Here is a 17,217-nt window from a genome sequence, read left to right as displayed (position 1 = left end):
TCTGAGAACTTGAGAGTCATTCCCTTTGACCCTGACCTTTCTTTTTTCCCCATATACAAAATTCTGTCGCCAGCTGAATGAGATCGAGTCAAGTGACTTCCAACCATGCTTCACTTCCAAATGTAAAAGCAGTGGCCGTAAATGGGACACCTTTGCATGAAGTAAATGCCTGTGTATGTGAAGATGAATATGAAGAAACTACATCACAAGATTGCAAGGATGGATAAGTGAGGTTTCACACAGGAATTACAAACCATTCTACCTAGGAAGCATCTTTCCACGTACAGGGCTTTGTGCAAAAGCTTCATTCTCAGAGGACTCAGATTGTCTCCAGCAGCAGGACACTGGTGCCACTGCATCAATGGCACAGATGCTGGCACCAGGTGTGAAATTCAACCATTGCCCTGACAAAATCAGGCTGACCCAGCCATTTCCCAGGCTCTACATCAGCATTTCACTCTCCAATCAGGATGCACAGCCTTTGCTTTCACCATCAAAGCTATGCAGCATTTGGCTCTATGTCAGCCACCAGCAAGAGCATTTCATTCAGTGACATTTCACTGGAAGATAAGGGTAGCAAAGTGTTGCTTGACAGCTGTAAAGATTCAAGGCACATGTGGAAATGGCTCTCTCTTTTCCACATCCATAAGTGATATTACAATCTTTAAGGGGTTTTCAGCCACGCTGAGGTCCACTTTCAGACCTTGGAAACGAACAAGCCAAAACCTACAGCAGTGGTGGACATTATTATTACTGAAGAAACATCCCTTTTAGATCTGTCCAGACGTTATGCGACAAGAAATTGAGGGGAAGAACCTGTAAAACAGCTGTTGCCACAGAATACTTCAGTTAGCAAAGACACAGCAAAGACCCCCAACTCCATGCTCATAGGTCAAAGGTAAAAGACAAGGGATCAGTAAGTCACATCCTCTTTTTCCTCCACAAGCCTTTCCCACGCATCACACCAAAGCCATTCACAGACACAGCTGTTATGACTGAAGACGATGGCATTTCACCTTCACAACAGGCAGGCATCACATAAGGACCAGCTGCCCAGCCTATTTCTTGAACTCTTGCACAAAAATCAAAGCACAGAAGGATAGAAAGACATTTCCTTGCTTAACACATCACGATGCATCATCAGAAACCTTCTGAACAGAATAAAGGAGAAGCAGTTACGTTATACACGGAATCATTAAGAGGCAATCCCGCAGTCTTAAGAGATCTTCCAATCTTTAGAGGATATCAGAAAGAACCAGACTCTTATGGTCTATACATGTAAATAGAGATAAAGCAAACTCCTGTATCTCCACTTTACAGAGTCTTTCATCAGAGTCCTTATAGAGATCTTTCATCCATCCAACGCTTAGGAAACAATGAATGTAGAAGAGCAATAGCAATGCTGATAGTAAAATTCAACTGTTACCTCCAACAGGAAAATAAAGTTTGGATCAACTTTCACTGTATCAAAACCAGACTCATGAAAACTGCTTCAATAAATGAACTTTCAGTGGTAACAAGCAGTATCCCCACTGTCCCATCCGACAAGTGAGGCGGTTCATTTGCTGCTGTAGATTGGGGTGGACAAGGACATGGAACAAGCTGTAAGGTGGCGGCCAAAGCGCAAACGCTTCGCTGTTCACAGTAAAAACATTTCAACACACTCTGCAGTTGCAACCCACCTGAAATAATGAGTCTTTGACTCACTATGTGTGAATTAGGAGCAAAATTCTGTGTGAATTCGGGAAGAAAAGTGGGGAGTGGAAAGGCATTGTGAGAGTCAAAGCCCTGATAGCACCCAGACTTGGAAAGATATCAGCCACATGGAGGCGCCAGTATCAGTCCTTCAAGACATATACTGAAACAACATAAAGCCTAATGAAATGAAGAAACAAAAACACAGAAAAAGAAAGAAATAAGATATCTATAATCTGCACGTGTGAAATAAAAGTAGATTGAACTCCATAATATCCACCCTGTCATCACGACACGAGGTCATTATTTCATATATCCAAGTGTTAGAAAATGAGAAAAGAGATTGGACAACACCAGTGGTAACGCTGCTAGTAAAATGCAATCTCAGATGGTAAAGGAAAGCATGCTGTATCAGTGCCAAAAGCAGAGCATCCCCTTGCTCAAATTTCACGCTTTCGCACATTGGTAACTCAATAACCAAAGGTGTGACTTGCAAAAAGCATCTCAACTAACCAGCTCTTTAAATGACAACCCTATTGATCCTGTATTCCCACCCAAAAAGTAACTCCATCACTTGGTGCTGTGGACAGAGCTGTCAAGGAGAGGAATGAGCTGTAGATGGTAAAGAATGCACAGAATAATTTGGACAAATTCAAAAGGTGAAGACAATACAACAACTGTGATAAACTCAATAACACTTAGCTTCTATAACTGTAAAATGAAACCGGTGTGAACATAAGAACCTCCAGATCTTCCATCTCTATGAAGACTATGCAGAAAAAAATGTCTGGATTCGGCAACATGGCTGTTGCTAATATAGCATATGGCTGCTAGCAAAGGCAGAGCCAACTCCCACCTTGATAGGTCAAAGAGAAAAACTGGGAATCATTGTGGATGTTGAGAAAGGACCAACTGACCAGCTCATTTATCTAAGATGTGCACATAAAGCTGAGGATGGATGGACAGAAAGACGTCTTGCTCAACACATCATGGTGTAGAAACATAAACGTTGTGACAAGGGTACAGGAGGTGCATCTTCAGTTTTACACAGAGTCATTAAGATGCTGTTTCAGGACTGAGATAAAAGAATCCTGAAGATGCCATGCAAATAAAATCATTCATGCAGAGGCTCATGAACGAGATGCCCTTGCTCAAAAGTCATTGTGCAAACATGTGCCAATTCATTTCCACTCGGCATGTACGCTCTCAGCAAGTAAGATTTTAGTTACAAAGGTCTATAGACAACATAAACTTATCAACTTTGTACTTAAAGCACAGGCTTCAATAGGACACATACAATGGGGAACGCGTACCAGAGGAACTGGGAAGTTTCTCTAATCCTCTGAGTATTTCAGCCAATAAGGAAAGGAGGAAGGGAAGAGTGATTGGGAAGTTAGGATAAAAAGGAACCTGCAAAGTCTGGTGCTTAGAGAGCAGCACAGAGGTATGCCCCACTACACTCTTCTCACCAAATAAAGAGCACTGAAGGCTCTCCTCTGTTTCCTTTGGGACAAAGATAATCGAGAAAGTCTATTCAAGCAACATTTCCCCAACAAGGACAATCTCATACGACTCCAGCAGTGTGCCCTTGTGGCCAAAAAGGCCAATGGCTTACTGGGGTGCATTAAAAAGAGCGTGGCCAGCAGGTCAAAGGAGGTGATCCTCCCCCTCTACTCTGCCCTGGTAAGACCTCATCTGGAGCACTGCGTCCAGTTCTGGGCTCCCCAGTACAAAAAAGACAGGGATCTCTTGGAAAGAGTCCAGCGGAGGGCCACAAAGATGGTGAAGGGCCTGGAGCATCTCTCCTATGAGGAAAGGCTGAGTGAACTGGGTCTGTTCAGCCTTGAGAAAAGGAGACTGAGAGGGGACCTGATCCAGGTCTATAAATATCTAAGGTGTGGGGGGCAGAATGGCGAGGCCGGACTCTTTTCATTGGTGAATGGAGACAGGACAAGGGGAAACGGCTGGAAACTGCAGCATAGGAAGTTCTGCACAAATGTGCGCAAGAACTTCTTTACAGTGAGGTGACGGAGCACTGGAACAGGCTGCCCAGGGAGGTGGTGGAGTCTCCTTCTCTGAAGATGTTCAAGACCTGCCTGGATGCCTACCTGTGCGACCTGCTGTAGGGAACCTGCTTTGGCAGGGGGGTTGGACTCGATGATCTCTGGAGGTCCCTTCCAACCCCTACAATTCTGTGATTCTGTGACTCAATAAGCACACAGCCTATCAGGAAAACAGCAGACCCTGAAAACCATTAAAAGTATTGTTCAGAACCTCTCATGTTAACAGAAGGACACGGGTTTTATGTGGCAGGTGAAAAGATGTGTAATAGAAAGAATGAAAGACAGAAAGCCTTGGTAGAGCAAAATGCAGCCGAAAGCACACTCACAACTCTCAAATTCCACCCCAACATCAGTGCTGACAACAGAGCCTGGGTTTGCGTCCCCTCAGCAAAGGGCATCACACACAGTCTGCTGCAAGACGGAGCTCTGAGTCCCGAGGACAGAAAACTCCACAGGGAGAAAGAGCAGAGAGGGAAAAGAAAAGAGAAGGAAGAAGTGCTGAGAGATGAGCAATCAGAGAAATACATGCGTATGTGTTCTTCACACAGCACTGTCATGGATTTTCTTTCGTTAACGGGAGCACAGCACTCGATGCTGCAGGCGTCAGCGTGCAAGGATACAGAACGAACTGTAAGGCGACAGTGAAAGTGCAAACACATCTCACGTGGCAATAAGAACAGCTCCACACGGCTTCAAGTATCGCACCGTCTCTGAAGGCACACAGTGGAAAGTGAAAGAACACTGTGAAAATTAGAGGCGTTAACACCAAACTTCTGAGCGGATGAGGACAGAAGGGAGGAAAGGAGAAATGTGATAACAGGGAGAGTCAAAGACACGGCAAGAGGTGAGCGGGGAGGGAGTTGGGAGCCGCCAAAGTCGCAGCACACACTGAGTGAGGGCATCAGCCTCAGTGGCGCGGTGGGCGGCAGCGTCCTTGTTTTCATTTCTTGTGAATTGCTAACAAGACATCAAGTCATATGGCACTGGGTGTGAAGGAAACCAAAGCCATCAGAGACATGCATGCAGGTGCACATGCAGGTGTAATACAGCAGCACTAAGTCTGCTATGGCCCTAGGTCAGTGTTTGCAGGGAACACCTTCCCCCACAACACTCTTCTGCTCTTCTTTGGCTTCAGCATCACAGAAGTCAGTGCCTACAGCTGCATTCTATCTCCTGCCCTTCTCAGGCCTGCTCTACATACGCCGTGTTTGCCTGATACTCCACATGGCAGAAACAATGCTGCCTCTGATGACAAAGAAACCAGGATCGTAGCAGAAACAGTTGCAGGCATTGGCACCCGATGTGAACAGAAATCCAGACGAGACGGTTTGCTTCCACGAGGCCAGACAGAGCTTCCTTACCCCAACAACTTTCCAAACTCTCCGCCAAGCTCTCACGCACTGCACTCCAAACTCTCTCACATTTCCAGCACCACGGACATCAGCCACATTCCTGCACTTCTGTCGGACAATACTGCAGCATTTCATTCACTGCCATCGTTTGGAAGCAGAAATACACCCAAGCCTCAGCCTTCACCGCTTCACACAATCAAAACACGGAAACAACTCCCTCATTTCTGCAATTCTGATGGACCTGACAACCTTCTCAGGTTTACGCCTACAGCAGAGAAATAAAAAAGGAAGAGAGCAGAGTTTCCCATACATCTCCGCCATTCCACACCAACTCTGACTCTCCCAAAATACCCAGCTCAGTGGCTGACGTGAACAAGGCACCTGTACATATCACACGTTGGTCAGAAATTGAAAACCTGAACCATCAACATCCAAGAAATGCAGACCAGAACATGAGAAAATCACAATGAAGGAAACGGACATCACAGGGACACAGGAAATTAGGGATGGATAAATGAACTTTCACATTGCCATCTTATCTCATTCTAGCTGTAAAGATCTGTTCCACACACAAATTTGATGAACAACTCCTTTCAGACCAATGAGGAATGTACTGGAAACAGCACAGAGCTTTGCACCAGCTATGAAATAAAAACATAACCTTCTCAAAACCACTCTAAATACCGACCTCATCGGTACAACACCAGATTCGCTTCTTCTCTCAACATTCACAAACTTCAGTTGCATCATCAACCATTTCAGCATTTGGCAATAAGTTGACCATGAACAACGCTTCATTCAGCACTGCTTTACAGAAAGCAAAGAACGTAAACCTATTCCTACTGACATGTACAGAAACATCTTCACAACGGGGCATTTATAAACGATATTCTAGCCTTGAAAGAGTAATTAGCTACACTGAGATCCGCCTTTAGCACTGGAAAGGAACCAAGGCAATAATGTTGAATCTACCAAAGTGATAAACAGCACAGTCACTGTAGAGACATCGCTCCTGGATCTATCCAAACACCATGGAACTGGACATTGAAGTGATACAACTCTAACACGGCAGATGCCATAGAAACTGTGAGCAAAGATACGCCCAGATCTGCTGATGTCAGGTCATCGGGGTATTCATAAAAGGCTGAGAAAGTGCAAAACACATCCCCCGTTTTCCTCACAAGCCATTCACACACGCTATCTCACATCAGTTCGCCAAGACTACACGCTGTAAACACTGTGTTTGGTTGTGGTAACAGGCAAAGAGGTATCGACAAACAACCGTTTCCTCATTTGTATTCATCAAGCACACTGACCAAACCCACCACTTGAAATGAAAAGGGCATTCCGAAACAGAATTCCCAATTTAAAAAAGCCATTCCACAGGCAGAGAACGAAACAACCTCTGGATGGATAGGGGATGGCACGATCAAAAGTCTGGGAAAGCTGGGGAGGTCAGGAATAAAAGCATGTCGAGTTTAGGGACGTGAGGAGGAGACCTTGCACTGCCAACAGCCGCACCACTAAAGGAAGCCTCGAGAGGGGAGACGAAACAAGAAAGTGGGGAAAGTCAAATCCTGAAAATGAGGGGAATGGGGAGGGAGGGACTGGGGAGCCGCCGGGGGCCACCTCTAACGAACCGTTTTAAGTAACGAGTGCCGATAGTGTCATCCAACAAGGGAGAGGAAAGGGAAAACGCGACAGGGTAAAGAGGCAACGCACCGGGAGAGAGGCGAGAGGGGACAGAGGCAGTGTGGAGGCGGCGCGGTGGCAGCACTCACCGTGAGGGCGTCGGGCTCGGCGGCGCGGTGCGCGGCAGCGTCTTCCCCGCGCGGCGGCGCGGCCTCGTCCGAAGGCGGCCGGGCCGGGAGCGTGTCGCAGCAGCTGCCGCCCGCGCAGCGCGGCTGGCTCTTGCGCGAGTCGGCCGTGAGCGACACGTCGTGCGAGTAGGAGCGCAGGAAGGCGCGGACGCCGTCGATGCCCACGAAGTGCGAGGCCGGCACGCCGCGCCACGCGCCGCCGGCCGAAGGCGCCGCGGGCGGCCGCGAAAGCCGCCGGCGCCGCAGGCGCAGCGCCAGCAGCAGCAGCAGCGAGGCGACCAAGAGGCACGACACGGCCGCCACGGCCAGCACCAGCCAGCGCGTCAGGCCCAGCGCGGGCTCGGCCGGCGCCGCCGCGCTGCCCAGCTCCGACAGCAGCTCGGCCACGCTCTCGGCCAGCACCACCGTCAGCGTGGCCGTGGCCGACAGCGCCGGCCGGCCCCGGTCCTTCACCACCACCACCAGGCTGTGCCGGGACGCGTCGCGGGCCAGCGGCGAGCGCGCCGTGCGCACCTCGCCGCTGTGCAGCCCCACGCGGAACAGCCCCGGCTCCGTCGCCTTGGCCAGCTCGTACGACAGCCACGCGTTCTGCCCCGCGTCCGCGTCCACCGCCACCACCTTGGCCACCAGCGCGCCGGGCTCCGCCGAACGCGGCGCCAGCTCCACGCCCGCCCAGCTCCATGCGCCCAAACCCGCATCCGTACCCGGCGCTGCCGCCGCCGGCGGGTACAGCACCTGCGGCGCGTTGTCGTTCTCGTCCGCGATCAGCAGCCGCACCGACACGTTGCTGCTCAGCGGCGGCGAGCCGCCGTCCTCCGCCCGCACCCACAGCTCCACCTCGCGCACCTCCTCGTAGTCGAACGAGCGCAGCGCGTACAGCGCGCCCGTCTCCGCCTGCACCGACACGTACGACGACAGCGGCGCGCCCCGCAGACGCCCCTCCCGCAGCCCGTAGCGCACGCGCGCGTTCTGACCCCAGTCCGCGTCCCACGCGCGCACCGTCAGCACCAGCGCGCCCTCCGCGTTGTTCTCCGACACACGCGCGCTGTAGCGCGCCTCCGCGAACACCGGCGCGTTGTCGTTCACGTCCAGCACCCGCAGCGCCAGCACCGCGCCGCTCCGCAGCGACGGCGACCCGCCGTCCGACGCCCGCACCGTCACGTTGTACTCCGACGCCCGCTCGCGGTCCAGCTCCCGCGCCGTCACCACGCTGTAGTAGTCGTCCAGCGCCCGCTCCAGACGGAACGGCACGCTCTCGCCCAGGCTGCACCGCACCTCCCCGTTCGCGCCCGAGTCGCGGTCCTGCACGTGCACCAGCGCCACCACCGTCCCCGGCGCCGCGTCCTCCGAGATCTCGCTCAGCGCCGATCGCACCCAAATCTCGGGCGCGTTGTCGTTCACGTCCGTCACCGAGATCAACACCTTCGCCGTATCGAAAAGGCCTCCACCGTCTCGTGCCTGTAACTCCAATTCATAGGAGTTCCATTCCTCGAAGTCCAGATTCCGCACCAGCCTGATTTCTCCCGTCTCAGGGTCTAGGTGGAAGATCTTCGACGCTGTTTCCGTGGCTATCTTTAAAGTATATTTCACGTCCCCGTTTATTCCGTCGTCGGGGTCGGTGGCGGTGACGCTGAGCAGCGTGGAGCCCACTGGCACGTCCTCGGGCACTCGCACCGTGTACACCGCCTGGCTGAACGCGGGCGCGTTGTCGTTGGCGTCCAGCACAGCCACGCGGATGCGCGCCGTGCCCGTTCGCGACGGATCGCCGCCGTCGCTCGCCCTCAGCAGCAGCTCGTGAAACGCCGCCTCCTCCCGGTCCAGCGCCTTGGCCAGCACCAGCTCGGGACGCTTCTCGCCGTCGCCTCCCGTCTGCACCGACAGCGAGAAGTGCTCGTCGCCGCTCAGCACGTAGCTCTGCAGGGAATTCACACCCACGTCCGGGTCGTGAGCGACAGGGAGGGGAAATCTGGACCCTATAGATGTCATCTCACTCATTTCTTCCTGTACTTGGACTTCCTCGAAGCTAGGCGTATTGTCATTAATGTCCGTGATTTCCACTTCGATTGCATAAACCTTCATCTCGCCCTCCACGATCAGCTCACAGCGCAGCACGCATTTCTCCTGCAAACGGCACAGCTGCTCCCTGTCGATCCTCTCGGCCGTCACCAAGTGGCCGCTGCTCGCACGCAGAGCGAAATACTGCGTCCTGCCTTGGGACACCACGCGGGCGCCGCGCCCGCCGAGCGCCGCCAGCTCCAGCGCCAGGTCCTCGGCCACGTCGCCCACGAACGAGCCCTTGGGCAGCTCCTCGGGCACCGAGTAGCGCAGCTGCCCCCACGCCGCCTCCCACGCCGCCACCAACACGCACCACAGCAGCGCCCGCTGACTCCGGCACCACCGCCCTTCTCTCGCCGCGCACATCTCCCGCACGGATCCGCCGCCAATGAACCACCGCCGCTGCCCAGCCGCTCCGACTTCTGATTCTTCTTCTTTCTTTCCTTCTCTGGCTGCGGCTCCGGCTCGGCGTCCGCTGCCGACCGCTCCCGCCGCCCCTCCGCCTCGCTGCAGCACCGCTCCGCACCGCTCGGCCGCTCGCAGCCGCCCGGACGCCGACACAGCCAGCGAGCGAGCGAGCGAGCCGGGCCGCAGCGGGCGGGGCTGCCTGCAGCGCTCCGCTCCTTCCTCTCCTCCGCGGTGAACAGCGGCGCCCGCAGCCCACGCCCGGCACTGCACGCACGGCTCCACCGAGCAACGCCGCTGCCTCTGCCGCGGGAACCGCCGACACCGCACAACCGTCGCGCTCTCAGTTCGTTAATATTGCTGGCATTTCGATGCCTGCAGTCATTCTCTTCTTACAGGTCACTATGTAGTCCTTTCTGTTCTTCATGTTGCTCATGATCTGTCAGACAGCAGGGCTCCTCTGTGCATCTTTCTTTCTGCTGTTTTGGATGTGTTGTCCTCTTGCACTGCATCTCTATGTCGTTCTCATGAGTCTCATCTCATTATTGCTCATTGACCCTCTCCACCAATTTCGTCCTAATTCCCTCTTTTCTTTTCTTCCACTCATTCTCGTCTCCATTACGATGCCATACTGTTTTGTTGAAGGTACTCCTGACGCAGGGGTGGCAGAGAGTTCCTCTTCAGTCCCTTACTTCTTACTCAGAGCAAGGGGAACCTTCGTGGTTTCTTCCATCTCCTTACACTTCTGAGTCTTAACCCGTTTTTGCACAAGGACAATCTCACTGGGAACATCCATAGATTGTTCTTGCAGTCGCACTCCAATGTAACGTCCCAAAGTCTTCCACATGCCCTTCATAACCTGACCATTGCATACATTCATCTTTTCAGTTGTTTGCATGTCACCTGCCTTTAGAAAAACACCACACCTTCTCCATCTCACACGGGAAAGGCATTTCATGAGCCATGGTCATTGCAGAGTGCAACAAAAAGCAGAGTTCCCAAACCAAACGATTCCTCCCTGCCATGGTGCAGGAGCCAGCAGCTCCCCTCAGCCCTCCCCATCAGTCTGTAATGTTCTCGAGTAGCCAGCGTGCCACAGGAAGATCAGAGGTGATGGCCATGTTCAATGCTTGGTTACATTACGCTTCAGCTTCTTTGAACAAGTGTACAAGAGCATTTCTGTGTCCTCCAAAAACTTTTCATTTCTAATTCTAACTCTGAAGAGTTCTGAGAATGATGAGTTTTGTTTTGTTCTGTTTTGTCTTGTTTTCAGTACCAGCATCTCCACCATGAACCCCACTGATTTTTCTTGCAATCGTTCCACAGCTCACTCCTTCGTTCAGTTGTGCTTTCTGTTGTTCTTTCCATGTCTGCAGCGTAAAATAAGCCCTTCCCATGTGTCCATAACACACCGTGAAGGGAACGTCCCATGCACATTAACCAGTGCAGAATGAAGACAAGTTCCCAATCCACGTAATTCCTCCTTGGCAGGTTAGATGAGGAGCCAGGCATTCCCCTGAGCCCTCTGAGATGGCAGGCCCTGTGCCTCCAGTCCTTCAAGAAATGAGAACAACCCACAAGAAGTGGCCACAAGCACTGCAGACAAGTCCGTTCCACTTCTCCACACACCAAGCACGCCACGGGGCTTTCAGAGGTCATCCATGTCTGTAATGTTTGATGAGCTTTTGCAATCTCTTCATTACAAGAATGGGTAGAAGAGCATGGCTGTGTTCTGCAAATCTCCTTCCTGTAAACCAGTAGCTCAGTCATGTCAAATACTTCTGATTCTAGTCACAAAGAAACAGCAGGCCCATAGGAGGATTGCAGTTTCATTGACATGACTTTGCCTTTAAATGAGAACTCGGAAGTCATTGAAAATTCAAGCTGCATCTTCCTGTATCATGCTTTTACAGCCAGTGGATTGGTTGAAGGCTTGTACAAAGAACATTGTCATTTATGATCGCCACAGCACTCAAACAAAGGTGTTCAGTGAAATAAGCACTAATTTTGACACAATACAACAAACACAAACACAGCGCAGGCAAATCCACTGCTGACCCATCCAACTTCTACTCCAAGGGCAGCCTTCACACTCCTGTACAGCCTGTTGTCTCTAGGTCTGTGTTGCAAGAATAATAACCTCCAGCCTTTGAAAGCTAAGACATGTACAAGGGAGCATCTACCCTAAAGTGACAGAGAAATATTTTCTGCCACTCCTTGTCTGGGCAGGCTGCACCCACCAGATCCCTGTTTGCACACTTGCAGACATGGAACAGCTGACAACTCCAGCCTTCATTTCATTTCTAAGGAATTTCTAAGAAAAGTACCTACCTGTGCATTGGAAGAGAGCACCAAGGCACTGGGTGTGAAGGAAACCAAAGCCATCAGAGACATGCATCCAGGTGCACACACAGGTGTAATACGGCAGCACTAAGTCTGCTATGGCCCTAGGTCAGTGTTTGCAGGGAACACCTTCCCCCACAACACGCTTCTGCTCTCCTTTGGCTTCAGCATCACAGAAGTCAGTGCCTACAGCTGCATTCTATCTCCTGCCCTTCTCAGGCCTGCTCTACATACGCCGTGTTTGCCTGATACTCCACATGGCGGAAACAATGCTGCTTCTGACGACAAAGAAACCAGGATCGTAGCAGAAACAGATGCAGGCATTGGCACCAGACGTGAAAGGAAATCCAGACAAGAAGGTTTGCTTCCAAGAGGCCACACAGAGCTTCCTTACCCCAACAACTTTCCAAACTCTCCGCCAAGCTCTCACGCACTGCACTCCAAACTCTCTCACATTTCCAGCACCACGGACATCAGCCACATTCCTGCACTTCTGTCGGACAATACTGCAGCATTTCATTCACTGCCATCGTTTGGAAGCAGAAATACACCCAAGCCTCAGCCTTGACCGCTTCACACAGTCAAAGCACGGAAACAACTCCCTCATTTCTGCAATTCTGATGGACCTGACAACCTTCTCAGGTTTACGCCTACAGCAGAGAAATAAAAAAGGAACAGAGCAGAGTTTCCCATACATCTCTGCCATTCCACATCCGCTCTGACTCTCCCGAAGTATCCAGCTCAGTGGCTGACATGAACAAGGCACGTGTACATATAACACGTTGGTCAGAAATTGAAAACCTGAACCATCAACATCCAAGAAATGCAGACCAGAACATGAGAAAATCACAATGAAGGAAATGTACATCACAGGGATACAGGAAATTAAAGATGGATAAATGAGCTTTCACATTGCCATCTTATCTCATTCTAGCTGTAAAGAACTGTTCCACACACAAATTTGATGAACAACTCCTTTCAGACCAGTGAGGACTGTAGTGGAAACAGCACAGAACTTTGCACCAGATAAGAAATCAAAACGTAACCTTCGCAAAACCACTCTAAATACTGACTTCATCGGTACAACACCAGATTCGCTTCTCCTCTCAACATTCACAAACTTCAGTTGCATCATCAACCATTTCAGCATTTGGCAATAAGTTGACCATGGACAACACTTCATTCAGCACTGCTTTACAGAAAGCAAAGAATGTAAAACTATTCCTACTGACATGTACAGAAACATCTTCACAACGGGGCATTAATAAACGATATTCTAGTCTTGAAAGAGTAATTAACTACACTGAGATCCGCCTTTAGCACTGGAAAGGAAACAAGGCAATAATGTTGAATCTACCAAAGTGATAAACAGCACAGTCACTGTAGAGACATCGTTCCTGGATCTATCCAAACACTATGGAACTGGACATTGAAGTGATACAACTCTAACACGGCAGATGCCATAGAAACTGAGAAACGATACGCCCAGATCTGCTGATGTCAGGTCATCAGGACATTCATAAAAGGCTGAGAAAGTGCAAAACACATCCCCCGTTTTCCTCACAAGCCATTCACACACGCTATCTCACATCAGATCGCCAAGACTACACGCTTTACACACTTTGTTTGGTTGTGGTAACAGGCAAAGAGGTAACGACAAAGAACCGTTTGCTCATTTGTATTCATCAAGCACACTGACCAAACCCACCACTTGAAATGAAAAGGGCGTTGCGAAACACAATAACCGATTTAAAAAAGCAATTCTACAGGCAGAGAACGAAACAACCTCTGGATGCATAGGGGATGGCAGCATCAAAAGTCTGGGCAAGCTGAGGAGGTCAGGAGTAAAAGTGTGTTGAGTTTAGGGATGTGAGGAGGAGACCTTGCACTGCCAACAGCTGCGCCACTAAAGGAAGCCTCGAGAGGGGAGACGAAACACGAAAGTGGAGAAAGTCAAATCGTGAAAATGAGGGGAATGGGGAGGGAGGGACTGGGGAGCCGCCGGGGGCCACCTCTAACGAACCGTTTTAAGTAACGAGTGCCGATAGTGTCATCCAACAAGGGAGAGGAAAGGGAAAACGCGACAGGGTAAAGAGACAACGCACCGGGAGAGAGGCGAGAGGGGACAGAGGCAGTGGGGAGGCGGCGCGGTGGCAGCACTCACCGTGAGGGCGTCGGGCTCGGCGGCGCGGTGCGCGGCAGCGTCTTCCCCGCGCAGCGGCGCGGCCTCGTCCGAAGGCGGCCGGGCCGGGAGCGTGTCGCAACAGCTGCCGCCCGCGCAGCGCGGCTGGCTCTTGCGCGAGTCGGCCGTGAGCGACACGTCGTGCGAGTAGGAGCGCAGGAAGGCGCGGACGCCGTCGATGCCCACGAAGTGCGAGGCCGGCACGCCGCGCCACGCGCCGCCGGCCGAAGGCGCCGCGGGCGGCCGCGAAAGCCGCCGGCGCCGCAGGCGCAGCGCCAGCAGCAGCAGCAGCGAGGCGACCAAGAGGCACGACACGGCCGCCACGGCCAGCACCAGCCAGCGCGTCAGGCCCAGCGCGGGCTCGGCCGGCGCCGCCGCGCTGCCCAGCTCCGACAGCAGCTCGGCCACGCTCTCGGCCAGCACCACCGTCAGCGTGGCCGTGGCCGACAGCGCCGGCCGGCCCCGGTCCTTCACCACCACCACCAGGCTGTGCCGGGACGCGTCGCGGGCCAGAGGCGAGCGCGCCGTGCGCACCTCGCCGCTGTGCAGCCCCACGCGGAACAGCCCCGGCTCCGTCGCCTTGGCCAGCTCGTACGACAGCCACGCGTTCTGCCCCGCGTCCGCGTCCACCGCCACCACCTTGGCCACCAGCGCGCCGGGCTCCGCCGAACGCGGCGCCAGCTCCACGCCCGCCCAGCTCCACGCGCCCGAACCCGCACCCGCACCCGGCGCTGCCGCCGGCGGCGGGTACAGCACCTGCGGCGCGTTGTCGTTCTCGTCCGCGATCAGCAGCCGCACCGACACGTTGCTGCTCAGCGGCGGCGAGCCGCCGTCCTCCGCCCGCACCCACAGCTCCACCTCGCGCACCTCCTCGTAGTCGAACGAGCGCAGCGCGTACAGCGCGCCCGTCTCCGCCTGCACCGACACGTACGACGACAGCGGCGCGCCCCGCAGACGCCCCTCCCGCAGCCCGTAGCGCACGCGCGCGTTCTGACCCCAGTCCGCGTCCCACGCGCGCACCGTCAGCACCAGCGCGCCCTCCGCGTTGTTCTCCGACACACGCGCGCTGTAGCGCGCCTCCGCGAACACCGGCGCGTTGTCGTTCACGTCCAGCACCCGCAGCGCCAGCACCGCGTCGCTCCGCAGCGACGGCGACCCGCCGTCCGCCGCCCGCACCGTCACGTTGTACTCCGACGCCCGCTCGCGGTCCAGCTCCCGCGCCGTCACCACGCTGTAGTAGTCGTCCAGCGCCCGCTCCAGACGGAACGGCACGCTCTCGCCCAGGCTGCACCGCACCTCCCCGTTCGCGCCCGAGTCGCGGTCCTGCACGTGCACCAGCGCCACCACCGTCCCCGGCGCCGCGTCCTCCAAGATCTCGCTCAGCGCCGATCGCACCCAAATCTCGGGCGCGTTGTCGTTCACGTCCGTCACCGAGATCGACACCTTTGCCGTGTCCGATAGGGATCCTCCGTCTCGTGCCCGCACTCCGAGTTCATAGAAATCGCCTTCCTCGTAATCTAGGTTCCTCACCAACTTAATCGCTCCCGATTTTGGCTCAAGATAGAATATATTCGAAGCTTTACCAGAAATCTCTGGAAATGAATACAGTACCTCTCCGTTGGTTCCGTCGTCGGGGTCGGTGGCGGTGACGCTGAGCAGCGTGGAGCCCACGGGCACGTCCTCGGGCACTCGCACCGTGTACACCGCCTGGCTGAACGCGGGCGCGTTGTCGTTGGCGTCCAGCACAGCCACGCGGATGCGCGCCGTGCCCGTCCGCGACGGATCACCGCCGTCGCTCGCCCTCAGCAGCAGCTCGTGAAACGCCGCCTCCTCCCGGTCCAGCGCCTTGGCCAGCACCAGCTCGGGACGCTTCTCGCCGTCGCCTCCCGTCTGCACCGACAGCGAGAAGTGCTCGTCGCCGCTCAGCGCGTAGCTCTGCAGGGAATTCGCACCAACGTCCGGGTCGTGAGCCTTGGGTAGGGGAAATCGCACCCCTGGGGCTGTCATCTCACTTATTTTCTCCACCGTCTCCAAGTCCTTAAAGGTTGGCGCGTTATCGTTTATGTCCACGATTTCTACAATTATAGAATAAACCTTCATCTCGCCCTCCACGATCAGCTCACAGCGCAGCACGCATTGGGGTTCGCTCTCGCACAGCTGCTCCCTGTCGATCCTCTCGGCCGTCACCAAGTGGCCGCTGCTCGCACGCAGAGCGAAATACTGCGTCCTGCCTTGGGACACCACGCGGGCGCCACGCTCGCCAAGCGCCGCCAGCTCCAGCGCCAGGTCCTCGGCCACGTCGCCCACGAACGAGCCCTTCGGCAGCTCCTCGGGCACCGAGTAGCGCAGCTGCCCCCACGCCGACTCCCACGCCGCCACCAACACGCACCACAGCAGCGCCCGCTGACTCCGGCACCACCGCCCTTCTCTCGCCGCGCACATCTCCCGCACGGATCCGCCGCCAACGAACCACCGCCGCTCACGCGCCGCTCCCACTCCGACTTCTTCTTCTTTCAATTCTCTCTCGCCTTCTCTGGCTGCGGCTCCGGCTCGGCGTCCGCTGCCGACCGCTCCCGCCGCCCCTCCGCCTCGCTGCAGCACCGCTCCGCACCGCTCGGCCGCTCGCAGCCGCCCGGACGCCGACACAGCCAGCGAGCGAGCGAGCGAGCCGGGCCGCAGCGGGCGGGGCTGCCTGCAGCGCTCCGCTCCTTCCTCTCCTCCGCGGTGAACAGCGGCGCCCGCAGCCCACGCCCGGCACTGCACGCACGGCTCCACCGAGCAACGCCGCTGCCTCTGCCGCCGGAACCGCCGCCACCGCACAACCGCCGCGCTCTCAATTCCTTAATATTGCTGGCATTTCGATGCCTGTAGTCATTCTCTTCTTACAGGTCACTATGTAGTCCTTTCTGTTCTTCATGTTGCTCGTGTTCTGTCAGACAGCAGGGCTCCTTTCTGCATCTTTCTTTCTGCTGTTTTCGATGTGTTGTCCTCTTGCACTGCATCTCTACGTCGTTCTCATGAGTCTCATCTCATTATTGCTCATGGACCCTCTCCACCGATTTCGTCCTAATTCCCTCTTTTCTTTTCTTCCACTCATTCTCGTCTCCATTACGATGCCATACTGTTTTGTTGAAGGTACTCCTGACGCAGGGGTGGCAGAGAGTTCCTCTTCAGTCCCTTACTTCTTACTCAGAGCAAGGAGGAACTTCGTGGTTTCTTCCATCTCCTTGCACTTCTGAGTCTTAACCCGTTTTTGCACAAGGACAATCTCACTGGGAACATCCATAGATTGTTCTTGCAGT

At 54.2% G+C, this 17,217-nt stretch overlaps 1 protein-coding gene across 23 annotated transcripts in view; it reads right to left on the bottom strand.

The window, feature by feature from the left end:
- The window catches only part of LOC125700302 (protocadherin gamma-C5-like), a 193,004-nt gene that overhangs the window by 40,242 nt on the left and 135,545 nt on the right, over nt 1-17,217 (bottom strand). The window contains exon 1 of one of the 23 annotated variants that reach the window (XM_048960800.1): nt 15,527-16,738. The exons of 21 other annotated variants lie outside the window; for them this stretch is intronic. In XM_048960800.1, coding sequence (XP_048816757.1) covers nt 15,527-16,357 — 831 coding nt within the window. In that variant the 5' untranslated portion in view covers nt 16,358-16,738. Of the gene's footprint in view, nt 1-7,929; nt 13,862-15,526; nt 16,739-17,217 lie in introns of those variants that run through there. One more of the 23 variants, XM_048960790.1, reaches the window with a different exon arrangement.

The sequence above is a fragment of the Lagopus muta genome, chromosome 14 (genome assembly GCF_023343835.1).
Source record: "Lagopus muta isolate bLagMut1 chromosome 14, bLagMut1 primary, whole genome shotgun sequence".
Lineage (NCBI taxonomy): Eukaryota > Metazoa > Chordata > Aves > Galliformes > Phasianidae > Lagopus > Lagopus muta.
The sequence above is the reverse complement of the archived record's forward strand: the minus strand, read 5'-3'. Positions and strand labels throughout refer to the sequence as shown.